The 19,196-nt window shown below is 34.6% G+C and overlaps 2 protein-coding genes across 2 annotated transcripts in view; one reads left to right on the top strand and one right to left on the bottom strand.

Moving 5' to 3' along the window:
• Positions 1-17,815, bottom strand: part of LOC130655072 (uncharacterized) — a 94,744-nt gene extending 76,929 nt beyond the window's left edge. Inside the window, exon 1 of the mRNA XM_057457772.1 lies at positions 17,135-17,815. Within this exon, the coding sequence (XP_057313755.1) occupies positions 17,186-17,815 (630 nt within the window). The 3' untranslated portion in view covers positions 17,135-17,185. The remainder of the gene's footprint in view (positions 1-17,134) is intronic.
• LOC130655062 (protein Red-like) overlaps positions 1-19,196 on the top strand; it is a 61,551-nt gene that overhangs the window by 11,765 nt on the left and 30,590 nt on the right. The window lies entirely within an intron of this gene.

Raw genomic sequence — 19,196 nt, forward strand, 5'->3', positions numbered from 1 at the left:
TTAGAAACAGGATCCTTTTTCTGAATGTTTACCAATGGCTCAATTTACCAAAATAACCGAATCTGTGATGTATGAATTGCTTCTAGAAACAGAAGCTTTTTCGTGAATGCTTAACAATGGGCCAATCCACCGAAACAACTGAATCTGTGATGTATGCATTGCTTCTAGAAACAGGAGCTCTTTCCTGAATGATTATCAAAGGTCTAATTTGCGGAAATAACTGTATCTCTTACTTATCAGAGGCTCGATTTACCAACATAACCGAATGTGTTATGTATGGATTGCTTTTAAAATCGGGAATTCTCACCTGAATATTTTGTGAAGGCAATTTCGCAAATGTTAGCCAACTTTATGTGTATGGATTGCTCCTGACTTGCCAATTCTTTCCTAACTTTTTTGTTAAAGCCTTACAGATGTAAATTTCTTCCGCCCTTTAAGGAAATAAAAATCTGATATTAAAGTACCACATCAAATGCGGTTGATTAACAATTAATATTGAAAATCAAATAGAAGAATAATTTTAACAAAAGAGCTTTGGCTCTTTTGGGATAAGGCAGTTTAGAAGGGGATTAAACACAAGACGACGATAAACATTTGCGTAGATATTTACGCTCCATCTTAAGAAAACAAATTAATCAAGTTCAGAGAGCACAGAAAACGAATACAAAAAGTTGTATCCACAATGTTCCAGCCCTGCTCAGTTTTATGGTACCGCCAAGGTTTACAAGATACCACCTAATTCGACAGTAGCTGACGATTTACCATCACGACCCATCATATCGAATATCGGATCTGCTACTTACAACACATCAAACTACCTCGCGAAATCTTTAACACCGCTGACAAAGTCAACATATACTACTGAAAGCTCTTTAGATTTTATATTATCATTGAAAGGAGAAAAGATACCTCATAATTACAAACTAGTACCTTTTGACGTCACTAGTTTATTCACCAACGTTCCGTTGGAACAAAAGATAGACATAATATTGCAAAAGATATATGCTGAAAAAGTTATAGAAACAAAAATTAAGCGAGAGGAAATGAAACATCTATTAATCTCATGTACAAAACATGTACATTTCAGTTTTAACAACCAACTTATATTCAGGTAGATGGTGTAGCAATGGGCTCGCCTCTAGGACCAGTCCTAGCATATCTTCATGGTTGAGTTGGAGAATGAAATAGTCCCAAAATTAGAAAATTCAGTAAAATTTTGGAAGAAATATGTAGATGACACTGTTAATGAAAACCAGATAAACAATGTGCTGATCACACTTAATAGTTACCATTCGAATATCCAGTGAACATATGAAGTTAAAAACGATAACTACATAGCCTTTCTTGATGTAAAAACACATCCATTTATCGAAAAGACACGAACACTGACATATAAAAGCACTAGAATTCATCTGCATCACGCCCATGGAAAGTTGAAACGGTTAAATCGTTGGTGCTGAGAGCGTTTAATATATGCTCTTAATCACAAGATCTGAAATACGAACTAAATCACTTAAAAAATGTGTTTATAAAAAACTTATCCCGAAGCAGTTGTATCTAATGTAATTAATAACACACAGCGAAATTTCAACATTCAAAATGCCGACACTGTTTCTGATGAAGACACCAATGAATCTCCAATAACACCTTTCATGGTTTTTATTCTGTCAAGTCTGGCTACGGGAAAATAAATAAGGTTAATTTCGTTTAAGAAAAGCGAATTAGAAAATAATTGTAACTGCTTAGTAATGCGTCTAACACTTTTAAACAGTTTCTATCAGCCAATGTCAAGCCACGCATTGCTGATCAATGTCAAATGTTATGTTTGCTATTTTCTGTTAAATAGAACCAAGGATGAACACAACATGGTGTTGTGTACAAATATACTTGTCCGGTGGAATAGTGCGATGCTACATACATTGGTGAAACAGCCAGGAGGCTTAATGAAAGATAGACCACCAAAAACGCGATAAGAACTCTCACATCCTAAAACATTCAGTCATTGAGAATTACCAACTTGGTGAACAAAAGAACTTCAGTATTTTGATAGATAATGTTCACCACTTTTAAAAAGAAAAAAATAGCTGAGGCCATGTATATTTGTGATAACAGTCCCACGCTTAATGTACAGGGATTATCTGTTCCATTAAAATTGTTTTAAGATAAATATTATTTATAGTCAACAAGGGGAGGAGTGCATTTGTGCACCGCGCTGTGGACGTTACCCTCACCAACGGTATATAGTTTATATACCTTTGGGTATGCCGTTATGTGTTATATGTTTCGTTAAGTATTGTTTTATACGTCCTCTGTGTATTGCGTAGTTGTTGAAAATTAAATTTAAAAAACTTTTGAGATAATTGTAACAATTTACGTTGATAATTGTCTTAGTAACAAGACGAAATATCCGTTAAAGTAAAATAAAAAAATGTCATCATCAATCAAACTTCTCGTATTTATTTTTATTGTGAAGTTATATGCCGAATTAATATATAAGACTAATTAAACAAGAACATATTTGGTAATATCGATCTGCTTGTGCTAAGGCATTTGCCATTGTTTAACTGGATGTCAGTTGAGCTTGCCGCAATTTTTTGTTATATAAATTGGCAAAACAGTAACAGCTAGTGGATTTCAATAATCAGTTTCTTCACTAAAAAACAATTAATCTGTAAGAATCTTGCTATTAGATCACAGAAATGTTACACGAAAAAACTTTGGAAATGAATACAATTAATTTGGAAACTATGAATTTTAGGAAAAGTAAAAACAAACAGAGATATATATGTCACATAGCAGTCATAATATGTATTGTAAAGAAACAAATAACAACAACATGATCAACACTTACATTTTATTCCAATACATGGAAAAAGAGTTTGGCAGTACTTTTAAGCTCTGACATGTGTACAGGTAGTGGCATAAAAAGACACCCTAGTCATTAAAGTTACTGCAAAAAAACTTTCATAACAAAAGAACCATCCATTATGTAAATTCTCTTACAATTCCGCCTCAAACCACTGATGGTGATTTATATTTAATGTGGTCTGTGCTCAATGGATTTCAGGATGGACCAGGTTTCCAGTGTTTAGCTCCCATTGCTACAAAAATCTTTATGAAATGACAAACTAACTAGACAATGGGGGGACATTGAACTTTTAATCTCAAGTAGAGGAGATGATTCAAACGCTCTACCGACAGAGCTGCACTAAATCCATCATCTTTTTAAGAACTTATGGGAACACGACCTTATATTTGCTGCAATGATTTCCACAACATAGCTTAGTACACCTTTTTTGCTTGACATGACATTCATACTCTTTTTAGAAAGATTGCAGTTCCCGAGCATTAACAAATGTAAAAATAACATTTTGCATTGATTATAATGTTTTGTTAGAAACAGCATCCATACTTTTACTAACAGCGCGTGAAACCGCCACAGCATTGACGCAATTCTTATATTGATTTTCACCACACAGTGTTCTGTTAAAGGCACATAAGACGTATATTGGTTCCATGGTTACAGAACTCTCATGCACACATTCGCTAAAGGGGAAAGAGGGGAAAGCAAATACACAGTTTGTGCTTGCTATCAACGACACAGTATCCATAAATTCGGCAGATTTTTTTAAAAAAATTATATTTGGCTCACTTTTTTACATGTGTTGTGAACGACTCAGCATCCATACATTTCTTAGATTGTTTTTCACTGATCATTCACTCGTTCGTTGTAATGTAATCAGTTTCTTCACTAAAAAACAAAACACAAAACAATAAAATATTGAAGCAATTCTCCGGAATTTGCAGACAATACATAGAGGTCTAACAGTACTCTAAAAAGATGTGTTCACATATTTCTATTTGAGGAGTCTAAAGCAATAAAAAAGCAAGGACTTACATTCACATTGTATGGATCTTCGTTTGATATTATTCTTACGATTTTTCATATCAGTAATTGGCTGTCTGTTCTATATTACCAAAAATACAATTTAGCGAAGCAAAAAAATGAATGCCAAGATTCAACCTAAATATAACGTAAATATTTCTTAATAACCCTAGAAGGACACTGGTCTCTGCTTCATGTACAATAAAAATATAAAGTAAAAGAACGTTTTAGTCCAAAGTAAAAGTCTGCATAACTTTTTAAACAGTTGTGTGAAAGTTTAACAAACATTTAAGAAATTTCCTCAAATAATTATTTTTAACGTTGCAAAAATAAGAAATATAAAAACATTTATATATATGCAAATAGTAATGAATGGAAACATTTAAGACGTTTCCTCAAATAATTATTTTTTAATGCTGGAAATATATAAATAAAAAAACCCATCTATTTATGCATGCAGATAGTAATGAATGGAAACTCGTTGTTCTTAATTGAAAAAAAATTTTTATATAGAAAAATCCTAGTTGGTACACATTGCATTTTTGCTGTTTTTTAGGCTGAATCAAAAAGAAAAAGATATATGTGGAGTATTTGTTCCACTAGTGCTATTGGCTTTATACCATAGGTTATAACTGTGTGCCGTTTTCTTGAATACAAATAGGTCCAGAATCAATTTTTAAAAGCCAATTGCTCTTTTCAAGTACAAGTTTCAGGAATTTCATAAAGTTTCTTAATTGACGGTATTTTTTGGGCTTGGTGACTTGTTGATTATATTTTCAGCCTGAACACATATGTATTGGTTTTGACGCACAATCAAACACTTGCAACACTGACACTGGTCCATTGTGGCCAAAAAGTAGCGATGTATGTCACTCACTAACTGCAATGCTTGTTGATTCTTTTTTCCTTATTGCTTTATAAAAATCCAAACAATGTTTTCAATTTTGTTGACATGGTCACAAAAAGACAAATAGAAATAACAGACTTCGTAGACTACACATTCATTGAGAAAATTGTATTACATCCAGACTATTAGAGAACTCCATTTCAATTAAATTTTAACAAGGTTTTGTGATATATAGTATGATTTTCATTAAGTATATGCGGGAATATTGGAATACTATGCTTGACTCTGTACAGTTAATCAGTTAAAGCTAAGATGTTAATGGATAACAATATAGAACCACTGAATTATGTTTCACATGAATTAAATTCCATGTGGACTATTTTTTTTGTGGATGCCACATCGTCTGTAATTAGTTTGCAAATATTTTTTGAGCTGATTAATTAATGTGAATAACTGTTTTTTGTAGACAGACTTAGTTCAAATATCTCAAAAGGGACTTAATTTGACAATTTTTTTAAACAACAATACCATGAATTTTACCCATGCTAAACATAATTCACGGAATACAAACACTGTGATCAGTAGGAAACGCATGTTTGGCCAATGTAGCTTTGATACACAAAGAAATATTGACATAAATTCTGTATTTTTTCTTAAAAAAAACAAAAAAATGTTCCCTGATTTTTAAAATGTATGTTGGGTTTATAGTTAACGGACTAGTTTTTATGTGTCTTGAGCCATCGTGACAACGTTTTGCAAAATAGAAAATGTTTGGTGGCTAATCCTGCTGGAAAAGGTTTTAATATGGTGTAGTTATTTCGTGCTTTTTTTACCGCTACTTGTGAGATTTTAAAATATATATTCAGGTAGGGGGTACAGTACATCTCAATAAAGCACTCCGCCATGATGTGTGACGGTTTAAGTGATCCAACTGGCATTCAATGTCTTATAAATAACTCAATTTTATTTGAATCGCACTAGCAGAAAACTTCTTTCTATAACAACTCAACAGAGTTTTAGTATAACGTATATCTGCACTAATCACTCAATGAGATGAATGGCAGGGTTTAACTGCATTTAACGCTCAAACCTTAACATAGACATTGAGGTCAACATACCCATACTCATCGAAAAGGATTGGAATGAGTACTATTACAGGGAGCTGTTACAATTCAGGCATGAGCCATCTAACGAAGTGGACGGAAATGCAATAGCAATAATAAGAACTGATTCTTTACAAAACGAAAGCATTGTTGTACACATGCCACAAAACATATCAAAAATATTTTTCATGTTCTTGAAAGTCTCGAACACTTCGATTACAGCTTAGGTTTGTGGAAAGAAAGTTAATCGTGGAGGTGGATATGGTCTGGAAATACCAGTTGTGTATAAGTTTTATGGACAAGAAAAATTGATTGACTGGTTTGCGAAGAAGATTGAGACTGTAAAAGCAGACATTTCCTGTAAAGTTTTAAAGTGTTTAAAATAGATATTTTAAAATTAAATGCTTATCTCTAATTTGACCAGAAAACGGACAGTGCATGGACAAAGTGTCCGCTAATTGAAGAGAATACTGTATACATTTATTTTCAGCAGCGTTTTAAGCTCTACTCAATAAAGGCGACGGGGAAACACGGGGAAAATTTTTTTGTGTGTATTTACTAAGTAGATTTTTCTGCGGGCCTTATCGACTAGTGTAGGTGCTTACACGATTTCAACTGAGTTAACTATTTTTACTCGCTAAACGACAAAATTACAAGACGAAATTTAAGCAACAAATTACACATGTAAGATGACATAAAATATAATAAGAAATAAACACTTACTAGATATATAGTGGCGTAAGCCAAGCCAACTACATGTGAGAGAAAACAACTAAAACAGATGCTGAGATACAGGACAACTCCTGTGATGTATGAAAGAAAAATTTCACTCAACAGCGAATTTATTACAAAAATGTATGTTCGACATGGTGAAGACTGAATGCGCAGAAAAAAAGATGTGCAAGATGTGCAGAAAATTTAACTAAAAATAGTACCAAAATTACAATTATTCTCTTTACATAATTAACACGGGACAATACATCACAACACAAAACTAACAAAATGCATCTTGTTCTCCACCGCAGAGCGAACTCTACAGCAGAGCACATACGCGACACCACAAGGACAATACAAATGACGTATCAAAATAAATGTCAATACGGCCGGAAATTCATGTAGGCTGTTATTTGGTGAGCTACTTTACGTATCCGCACCCTAAGCAACGTTCATTTACACATATGCGCATTAGAAAAGATAGAATTATCACATTTATGTTATCTTAAAATAACTCGAGTTATCTTACAATCAAGACATTTATGTGAATATACACGCATTCCGAAATCACATTAATAGAGTTATCTTAAGATAGCACTTGTTATCTTAAAATAACTTTATTAATGTGACTTTTGAATGCCGTAGGGCTGAGCCGAAACCAAAACATCGCGCTATCGCAATTAAAAAAGGTATTAAAATTAAAAACTTAAATTTAGAGTTAAAAACTCTAATTTAGTATTTTTAGAAAAAACAACTTTTCTTTTTTATTTCCAGATCTCCTTCCTGGTTATTTCTTGAAGTTGGATATGTCAGGTTAACAATAACAAATTTTGAAAAGGTTTTTCTGTTTGTGTAAAATTTTTCTGACGCTATACGTTAATTATTTACTAAGGGTAATCAATTTCATTGTAGCGCGCTCTCAAAATGAGCCCTAAAAGAAAGCCGGCCCTTAGCAAAAAATGGCTATAAATATTTCATAAGTTATTAAATGTTTCAATCCAAATATTAAAATATTACGGTTCTTGACATTCCTTTACATTTCGGGGATCGTGTGCGCGGGGTTGATGATGGGCTATGTTACGGTAATCCCCTAAAAATAAGTTAATAAAAAGGGAGAAGAAAAACGCGAATGGTCTGAAAAAGATCCTGAATCTAAACATAGATCTTGATAAACGTAGGTCTCTTTTAATGTGTTTCTTTGTGAACTAAAAAATCTCACTATAGGAGTCTCAAAAGCTCTTTATAGGAGAACAGAGGTTTCTACTGTTACATGTATGTTAGCAATTTATTATGTATAAATATGCCTCAGGGTAAGATATCAAAGTTTCCAATAATCTGTTAGGTTTACATGGTGGTGGACCAACAGTTCACCACATGTTAATTGCGGTTCCTGAAGTAAGTACTTATACCTTGTTGAGAGGCTTGGCTTTGATTGCATTCAGTATTCAAGTGTCAACAAAGATGGCTACTAGCATCATTGAAGGATATACTTTAGAAACTCAATGTTATTCCAAATCTAGAATGGTATACTAGTGAAAAGGGTGGTCACAAGGCATGAACACTAGGGGCCCTCAAGGTAACTAACCAATACTGTTGTAGATCCAGGCCCCTAAGATTGCCTTGCCTACCTATAAAATGGGAGCAGCTAAAGTCAACTAGTTTCCATCATCACATTTTGCTAATAGTTTGGTTTGGTCACATAACACTTTTCCTTGCATAAAATTTTACAAGCCGCGCGAAGATATACAGCTTTGGAATAGCATAAACATACAGAAATAGAAGAGTGCACGGCATGCTTTAGAAATGCATAGGGGAGTTTGGTTTTCCATCATCATCTATCACTGCAACCTACTAATATCGTCAACTCCATCTTTTGGCTTCAATTACTATAATGGCAGCGCGTCCAATGACGGCCGGTGACTCTAGCAGATTTTGGATCGTGTGCCTCTGGTATCAGGAGGGGCCTTCGGATATTTCTTCAGGACAGATATTGCATGTAGCCAGGTCGGTTTGTTTCATTTTATATATTATATTATGTTAGGAGCCCAGAAACTGTCACTTTTTAACCACCCTAGAGCCATTATGGCTTTTATACAAGTAATGCCAACCTTGTAGCCAGGTTGCCATTATGATAACTCGTTATGTTATTTATAGTGTTGTTTATGTTCATTCACCGCGATAGACGATCATGATACGATCCTGCTCTAACCTGTATATAGTAAATTGTATCTGCGTGAAAATTTGGCCCCGTGTTTTCCCTTTTTAATCTTATAATAGACTATACTTAGCTAGCCAGAAAAACTTCTTTTTTCCACATCCAGAATAATATTTGCAGGCTTGTTTTCGTAAGTTATTGGTGAATATAATTGCTTTGGGGGCAATATTCAGGCTATGAATTTGGAGAAACTATATTCTGTAAAAGACAAGCAAAACGGTATCTATTACTAATAAAACTTTTGATATTTAATCTATTTGAAACATTTAATCACATGGAAAAGGAGAAAGATAGAGAAATAAGCAACAACAACAACACAAACTGCATTGTAAATAGGCTTTATTTGTATTATTAGATCATAGTACACCATAAACAACAACAGATAAATAAAATAAAAATAGCAAAATTATATCATGGTTTTGCACAAGTAGAGGCCGCTATATAAAATTTGGTTTTTACGCAGCAATAGCTAATTAAAAACAACACAACCTACCACAACAAGTGAATGACCACTGATTTAGCACAACATTCAGTCAAAAATATGTAGCCCTTATTGGCTAAGACTCTAAAATGTTGAATCAAACTTGGAAATACCTAGCTGTTATGCGATAAACATTAACTATATACTTGAAATTTTTAATAAAACAAATCATTTAAAAACAGATATCGTTAACTACATTTACACATTTTGTGTCCATCATGATAGCGTTGTATATGTATGCTAAGTCATTTTGGTTATGTTGGTAGAACCACAAACATTTTCCATGCCTGTCAGCATAACTTCTTTAGTGAAATGTGAAAAACTTTCGTCATTTCACCCATTAATTAAAACCATGCTTTTTTCCTAATTTTTATAATTAACATCGTTCCCAGGAATTATCTCGATATAAGATTAGAGCTTTTAAACCAATCATCATCAAGTCTTGTCGAAGTCATTCTCCCAAAACTAGTCACGACTAGTGTTCTCGTCTGTGGCCTTGTGGCATTTTAAGAAATCGTTTAAAAAGTGTTTATTGCCAGGAGCTTTGAATCTACAAAGCAAACATACAAGTTGTTATGCAGCTATTCGATTTATTGTATTGTTATCAAATGTCTTGTGGGTACCCCAAGACAACACAAGAACTTTGAGTTTGAGACAGGCCTTTTTAGAGTTGTTGAAAGTGAAACTAGAAACGGTTTCATGCTCAAACTTGCTAGCACAGCAATAGAAAGCTCAAGAATCAATGGAATTAAAAGTAAACAGATGTACCTGAAAACGTTGTCATTATAAAGTTAATGCTATAATTTTGTTAACTCAAAAAAGTCTGTTTATTTTGCCAAACTGCTTTCTTCTGCAATCCCAGGCAACACAGAGAATAAATGTTTTCCAGTCATGCCTCTTTTTAGCAACATTGCTCAATTTCATTCCGCAATCATATATTCAAGCCTTCCATTTACTTGCTGCAAGTCAATACAAAACTTTCTTAGCCTTTAGACATGTTGAATCCTACCCTATCCAACCGACCGGCTACCGGGAGGCAATAACAATAGGTAGAGTAAATTAATTTCAATCTTTCTTTACTGTAAATTTCGACAACTTCGGCGGGATTCTTCTTGACGTCACATATTCTTTGTTTTACAAGAGTCCAAAAGTCCACACTTCGGCGCGATTCTTCTTGGCGTAAAATTATTTGTTTGTTTCCAAGAGGGTCAAAAGTCCACACTACGGCTGCTGCCGAAGTCGACTATTTTACGGCAGAAAACAAGGAATCGCGCAACAATCGGCAAAAAGCGGCAAAATGTAGTTAAACTACCGTGAAACCAGAGAGTTGAGCCTCGTGAAACACTCCTGAGTAGTTTAGATGAATTTTAACTCGACTCCTGGGCGCAAGGAACCTTTTTAAACGCCAATAAAAAAATTATGCGTTGCTTTCAACCGATTACTAGTTTAGATCCACATGATCTTCTCATTGGCAATTTCTACTTAGGCGATCCTACCTCACTTTAAGTTGGATTTTTTTTAATTTTTTTTTTTTGCAATATGTTTCCAGTCTTTAGGATCAGTTTTATAAACATTTCACATAGCTGTATTTTGAATGCTACCCAAAATTGTTCGATCAGGCTATATCTTTTGTGCAATTTGGAAATCTGAAATTGCTTTTATTGTCGGTGCCCTTAATTTAGAATGGTTGGGCATATGAATACGGTTATGCTTCCGATTTTATGTATTCCCTTTATATTAGGCATTTAAATAAGTGTCATTATAGAGTGATTAAGTACAGTACAGTCTGAATGTAATCTACCGCGTACACGCTAATATCACACCTTTGCGTGGAGGACGGCAGTCGTTTGTCTTTTGTTATAATTAAATCCCTTGAGCGTTTTGCGAGTTTATATTTGCGTGTTAAAAAACAATGCGCTCGTGAAGAAATATCGGAGCAAATAATAAAAATCTTTCGCGAAGTTTTATAATGCATTGCGCGGGAATGTATTGTTGATTTAATTACTTAAAAAAATTCCAGCGCGTTTAATCTAAGAAACATTCGAGAAGCATTGTTCACAACTATTAAATGCCGCTTGCCTCTTTTCGATTTTAAACTTTAAAATACGATCTAAAAAAGCATTTCTATCGCCGCTATTCGTTAAAACTTGTGTTTTAATTTTACTGCAAAGCTGTTGCATAGATTATGTATTAACATTAGGATAAGGATGAAAAAGTTACTGTGGGACATGGGTTTTAAACCTTAAAAATTTCCAGGGAGAAATTTGAAAACTAATGAATGACAAAATCCCAAAAGTTTATCTTCAAATTTTTAATTTTGTTAATGTAAAAGTAATCCACATGAAAAAAGTTTCTGATGTTTTTTATGAAGAAATCTTCCATATTAGCCATTATACATTTGCCCTAGAGTGATTAATAAATAAGGTCAGGCTTCTATTTTCAGAACTGCTATTTACATTAAACATCAAGGCATCCAAAACAGCTCCATTTAGGAAAGGGCTAAGGCTGGCCCATTGTTCGTTTTATCAAATGGGGATTTTATTACCCGAATTGTAAAAGGCTAATTTATAGGCACTTGCATGTAGTTTCTTTTTGTTAATTTCTTTTTGTCTATTTGTTAAGCCTGTTATGGCATGTTGAATTATCTCTTCGTAGTTCTCGTCAAAAATATTGCCTCATAGATAATGAATTTTCATTTGGGGAATTGGGGGTGCTGGGCTGTAGAGATGTGCGTGTACCCCTGGAAGAGTATGGTGAATTAAGTACAGGTGCGAGGAGATGAACGACGGTGCACCACGCGAGCAGGACAGATGACTGGGGAAATAACAGCAGAGGGATGCGGCGCTGACAGTCAGAGGTGGTGCACCAAGAGGTTAATAAAAGAGTAGGTTCTTGTGAGGTATGATAGAGGAAATGGAATCACAGGAGAGGAGCTCCGGATGTGATTGAGAGATTAGTTAAGCTAGAAAACACTACTAGGAGAAGAGCTCCGGATGTAGTGGAGAAGAGCGAACACTACTAGGAGAAGAGCTCCGGATGTAGTGGAGAAGAGCGAATTTATTGGGAACACGCACGTGAGCTTGAGACAATATCTTCTCTTCAGCCTAGCATCCTCACCCGATTCCGCCAAATTATCCTCAGTTTATTCTTGCCACAAACAATTGATAGTGCTATTACTGCTATAACTCTAAATTAAAGTACAATTCTTATTCATTGATTTTGTATTATTGACAGCAATTGTAGTTATTATTTGTCAATTTAAAGTTGTGTATTATCAGATTTTGAAAGTTAGATAATAACATGATGGATCGCAAAATAGTCTCCTTTAAAAAATCCAGTTTGGGGTAAATTTGGGATGTCGGGCTTCCTTCGTCAGCCAAATGGGATGAAGATGCGTTTGTTTTCCTAACAAATGAGGTGCGTTTCCACGAGATACGCCATAGCAGGTAGAGGCAATTTCCAAGCGAGTTGCTGAGGTGTAGGCGATTTCCAAGTGAGTCGCGGAGATGTAGGCAATTTCCAAGCGAGTTGCTGAGTTAGCGTTTCCACGAGATACGCAGACGTTTCCACGAGATACGTCTTACTAAGGGTAAGGATGGAAACACACGCATCTGGTTTGGGCCCCCCTGATACCAAACCTGACATCCCCCCCTTTCCCCAAACTCAAGTGTAGTTATGACATGAAACAAGAGAAATATACTTCTAACATTATCTGTCATTGTTGTTGTTTGCTTTCGTGTTGTTGCTTCAGAACCATAGCAATTAATGAATTTTGTTTAATCTGACCTACATACTAACTATGAGTATAGCCTAAATCAACTATGACATCATAACCATTGAAACTTTAAATTGCTTCTAGTCAACATTAGAGTAAAAATAAATAATAAAAACATGTCTGTCATGTCACATCATACCTCATTTTAAGTGAAAAAAGTAAAAAAAATAAAAAAATTGACCTTTGTTTCCCATTACCGCGAACGTTTGTTATTTATAATAATAATGTTTTGAGTAAAAAATTTTGGAATGAATTTCTCTACAAATTGTCATTTTGCTCGATATTCAGCAAATTATGAAGTGTAACCTTTCTAGAGTATGGCATTGAAAAATAGGTGCAACTTACACTCGTTTTTCCGTAGTATATTTCGTGCACATTAACCAATCACAGAAAAACTTAACCACATAAGAATATAAAAACCATTTCCGTTAAGGTGGATTTCCACTTAAAATCAAACAAATCGGAAAAAAGCAATAAAAATACTGAAATTTGATTAAATATCTGCTAATTATTTTGTTTTTAAAATTTTTTGTTCCTGAAAGTTGACTGGCTTTAAACCCTTCTGCTTTCTTAGCATTGAAATAAGCCACTCCGCCGCTATTCCTTTGCAGGCTTAATTTTGTTTTAAAAAGATTTAATCTTTGACGTCAGTTAACTAGAGAATTGATATTAAAACTGGCTGAACTGACTTGAACAACGCTCAATCAATAGTCATGACCAGGGGCGGATCCAGCCTTTTTTTTAGACTTAGTCAAAATATTGCTGCTGCGCAGCAATATTTGGACAAAGTCTTGAATTTAGCAGCTGGGGGTCCTGGGGGCGCTGTAAGCCCCCCCTCCCAGGTGGGGTCAGAATCTTTCACTAATTTAAACTTTGCGGGTACAAAAATCGCCGAAAATTGTCTACCGATTTATCTAGTTATTAATAAAATTGACGAAAAGAAACGGTAAGCTATAAGAAAATCTCCAAGAACATTTTTTGTAACAATCAACTCTCCGTCCTACACGTCTTATTTAAGATAGATAAAGGCACTAAAATTAACAGGGATTAACTACAATAAAGTGAGACAATTGTGAATATATTTCAATATTTATAAACTCTTGCTGTTTCTGCCAATATCAGGCTTCATCAGCATGACTAGGTGATCACACCAGCCATGGACAGCAAAATAAAACACAATCATAACAAAAACAATAAGAATATGGAAAGATCAGGATAATGAAGATGAAATGTACATACACGTGATATGATACAAACACACCTCAACCCATGTATTTATTCAGATATATTTGTTTACTCATAGGGCTAAACTCAAGTTTCGTTTGAACTTTAAGAAGAATTAAGAAGGGCAATTTTCTGCTTTTTTGCATGCTGAAATAGGAAAATGCGACTTTCTCTTAAGAAGGTTGCAACCTGGAACAAGGCTTGAAGTCTACACCAATACCTTCATAACAAAATAAAATTTTTAACTGATCTCCATCAGGTAAAATAGATGGGCGTGGCAATATACACTGTGTAAAGAGAGTTCGAAACCGTAACAAGCCGAACTGTGGGTAAAACGTATTAATTTTTCTCTTTATTACTGTTGACAAGGCAAGTATTGATAGAAAAGGAAGCCACGTCTGGGGGTACAGATGTTGATTGCTTCGGTTTTACCTGCCTCCTCAGGAGAAAGACTCATATCACAAACAATATGGGAAAGGGAAAATCTGAATAAACTTTTTTCAGATATAAAAATATTTGCCTTTTGGTTTTTAAAAGCAATTGAAAACAAGGATGCTTGGAATAAAAAGAAGGATGCAAGAAAAGTTCTATGGATGTCAAGGTTCTCAAAATATCAACAAGAGAATTATCACCTACCAATACCAACGATGCTGAGCTGATAATACATTTTACCATGACCTTTCACTCAACAAACTTTGTTTTCTAATAGCCATTCGAAGAGTTGTTTATTTTCTTCACCAACCTTACTTATCCAGATGTCAAGTTCTTGCATCTAATACCAACACAAATATTAATTGAGAAAGAACTCCTCCACAATGCTGAAAATTCTGTTCAAAGCTCATATTACAAAAACAATTAGCCAGCTGGCTAGCTATAGCTAATTAGCTAAATCTTTTTGTATTTGTTCTGGATAGTCTGTTGTAAAAAGCTCTCCCACAACTACCTTTTCGTAGCGAATATACTGAAAACCCTTAAATACATGCAAGGTGAGTTGGAGAGTAAAAAACATAGTTCTCACCTTAGGTAATAATTCCTTTATCTTCACACCTCGCCTCAGATGGAATGTAGCTATATATACCTGAATTCCGATGAAGACTTTTACCAACCAAGGGATAAATATCCCCAGACAACAAAAATGTCCGAGAATAAACACTTTCTAAAAGTTCTTTTTGCGAAGCAATTTAGCTTTGCGAGCGAAGCGAAATTGTGGAGCACGTTTGCTACACGCGAGGTATACCAAGAGAATTATTGAGATTCTCAAAATTTCGATAGAAAAAAAATCATATAAAATCAGCGTAAAGAAATAGGACTGATATTTTTGCACATAAAGCTAGGGTATTTTTTTTTCTAATAAAACAAATAAGTTTAAGTTTAGTAACACTTGATATTCGTTATTTTCTCCCAATGGTACTGGTTGGCGATATCTCCAATCTGTAGGGTTTGTTCCAAATTTAGATAGCAAATCATGAAGCAATTCATGGGAGGTGACATTCAAAACGACGGGCTGAACAACCACAATAATGTGTGCAAGAAACAAGAAATATAAAATTTCCATGTTTTCAGAACCTAAAAAAGAGAGTTTAAAATGAAGGCAAACAGAAGTTGGAAAAGCTATATACAGGTGATGTGATTTATAAGGGCTAAAAAAAGGGATTGTAACAGCTTTACAAAAGTTTTATAAAAAACTTGTGACCCTTAGATTTGTAACAAAATAAAAAAACAAGAACGGATTCAGGCTGGAATCATTGTTTATAAAATTAATGGTTACATCACGCAAAAATCAAGTTAAATTCTTTGAAAGTTCTCTAGAAATCTTTCATTTTTTTGAAAAATCTTTTATTTTTTTGAAAAATCTTTCTTTTTTGAGATATTTGTCTTAAAAGTTGGGCTGATTATGCGAAATTATGACATGAACTAGTTCTAAAACATGTATTTTTCTATTGAGCATAATTATGGTAACTTAATATTGAAATTTTTGTAAAATGTTTAAAATGTCAAAGTGAACAGCCAGAAAACATTTCTAACTACATACAGCCTGTCAAAAATGTTAAATATAACACCCTTGCAGAGCTAGTTCATGACATGCATAATTAGTAAATCTTCTTAGTCCAAATTCTAAAGAACCAATCAAGAAAATTTCTAGACATCTTTTAAGCTATTTCATATGAAATTAACTTCATTTTCCAAAAGATAACCTTTAAGAAAAACCAAGGACATAAGTTCTCTTGCTCTTCACTGTCAAGTTAATGATTGCTTGTGACTGTTCTTTTTCTCTCGTTCAATTTTTCGTGAACATAATTATAGAGTTCCATTATCAACATTTTTCACATATATATAAACACATTAATTTTGGAGAAACTTGATAGGAAAAAAATCATGAATAAACACGAAACAGGTAAATTCTGAAGACATGTTCTTAATATTAAGAACAAAATAAGAACCAATTTGGCTAAAAAGGCTTTGAAAATAAGAACAGCTTAGTTTACATTTCACCGGTTCTTATATATAAAAAATAGGAACGAGACCCGGGCATAATTATCTTACTATCAGAAAATCTGAATTGCTAGGGTGGGAAAAATTACACTGCTAATAACAGTGACAGCTTATTTCAACTTTCCATGATTGCAGTGCTTGCCTGTAGTTGGCAGCTAGCTAATGCAAACATGGTCAAATAAAATGACCTAAAAAATGAACATACTGTTTATTTATTTAGGTCATAAAAGAATTTTTATTTAGGTCAAAAAAGAATTTCCTCCTAATAATTTTGTAGAACACAAAATATTAGTGGCTAGCTAGCTAACGCAAACATGGTCAAATAAAATGACCTAAAAAATGAACATCCAGAACCATCAAGGGGAAGCAAAAATTCAAGTATTCGCCCTAAAAAACCTGCATTGACCCAAACAATGCTCGAAAATCATCATCATCATCATTCTCGGCTTAACATCTGTTTTCCATGCTAGCATGGGTTGTATGGGGTATATTAATGACCCTCTTCCAATCTGATCTAGACTGTGTTAGATCTAAACTCAACTTGCTCTCTATTAAGTCTGTCCTTATAACCTCCTGCCAAGTCTTTCTCGGTCTGCCTCTGGGCTTTGCCCCAGGAACTATGAAGTCTCTACACTTTCTTACCCAATTATCCTCCTCCATTCTTTCCAAGTGCCCCACCCAATTCAATCTTCTTATCTGGATAACATCTTTAATTCTACGGAGACTTAGCCTGCTTCTTAGCTCATTTGAACTCTTTCTGTCTCTCAGACTGGCATTACACATCCATCTAACCATTCTCATATCATTCCTTTCTAAACGGTCAAGATCTTCCTGCTTCACTGCCCATGTCTCACTACTGTACAACATAACACTTCTCACACAGGCCTCATACAACCTACCTTTTACCTCAATTGACAGGACTCTGCTAGTCAATAAAGGAAGTAACTCTCTAAACTTTTTCCAAGCAGAACCTATCCTGCAAGTAACACTTCTTCCAACACCCCCTTCACTGCCCAACATATCACCTAAGTAACAGAAGTTCTTAACTATCTCTAACGAGCCACTGTTGTACCTCATTAAAGCTGGAAATACTTCATTCTTTATAATCTCACCTTTGCAACGCTTGCATACAAACTGTATGCCAGCTCTTAACCTTCCACTAATACTACTGCACTTCTTTTGTACCCAATGCTTGCAAGTCTAACAAAAAATTGAGTTACTACCAACCCTTTTCCTGCAAACTCCACAAGACCACTTTCCAACTACAAGGTCACACTTGGCTGCAATGCTACTTATCATGTCTTTAGACTTTGCTGTGTTTACCTTTGGCCCTTTCTCTTCTAGTCCTTTCTTCCACTTCTCAAACTTTTCAACTAATTCTTCCATCGACTCTGCTATGAGAACCAAATCATCTGCATACAATAACTCCCATGGACAACCTGTTCTGAACTCCATCGACAGCGCTTCTAAGACTAGAATAAACAACAAAGGACTAAGTACAGAACCCTGATGTACACCAACATTTACACTAAATTCATCACTAAGTGAATCGTTAATCCTGACACGACTTCTAGCATTGCTGTACATAGACTGAACCATCGTAACTAGCCACTCATTCACACCTAATTTTCTCATAGCCCACCAAATAACTTTACGTGGCACTCTATCAAAAGCTTTCTCTAAATCTACAAAGGCAAAATAGGGATTCTTTCTCTTTTCTAAATACTTTTCCTGAAGCTGTCTGAGTAAAAATATTGCATCTGTAGTGCCACGCCCTGGAACAAAACCAAATTGCATCTATCTATATCAATTCTTTCTCTAAGTAACTTATCAATCACTCTTTCAATAACTTTCATTACTTGATAAGCCAACTTCAAACCTCTATAGTTCCTCTTTCTAATGCATCACCCTTGCCCTTGAAACAATTTACTATTACACTCGACTGCCACTCACTCGGAATAGCACCAGTCTTTATAATCTGATTAGCAAGACTTGTAATAAGCTCAACTCCAATATATTCAGCTGCTTTTACCATCTCTGCAGCCTTGCCAATCTTTAACTTCCTAATAGCCTCCACTACCCATTTTGTCTTGATCTGCATAGCTGGCCCTTTTACAACATCATCATCAGACAAATTATCATCATCCCAATCAAACTCACTGTTAAGCAACCTCTGATAATAATTCTTCCAAGCTACCCTTTTCTCCTCCTCTGTGCTAGCTAAAACACCTTCATCATTACGTATACACTTCTCACCTACAACATCTTGATTAGTCTTCTTCATTTGCTTTGCTATCTTAAATACCTCATTGCGCTGGTCTTCCCTTCTTAACACATCTGCAAATCTGTTTCTCTCTGTTTCTAATTTTGCCTTATACACTGCTGTACGAGCACAACACTTAGCTTATAAGTAAATATTTTTACTACCACCTGACTTCCACTCTTTTCAAAGATTCCT

Source organism: Hydractinia symbiolongicarpus, chromosome 8 (assembly GCF_029227915.1).
Source record: "Hydractinia symbiolongicarpus strain clone_291-10 chromosome 8, HSymV2.1, whole genome shotgun sequence".
NCBI classification, from domain to species: Eukaryota; Metazoa; Cnidaria; class Hydrozoa; order Anthoathecata; family Hydractiniidae; genus Hydractinia; species Hydractinia symbiolongicarpus.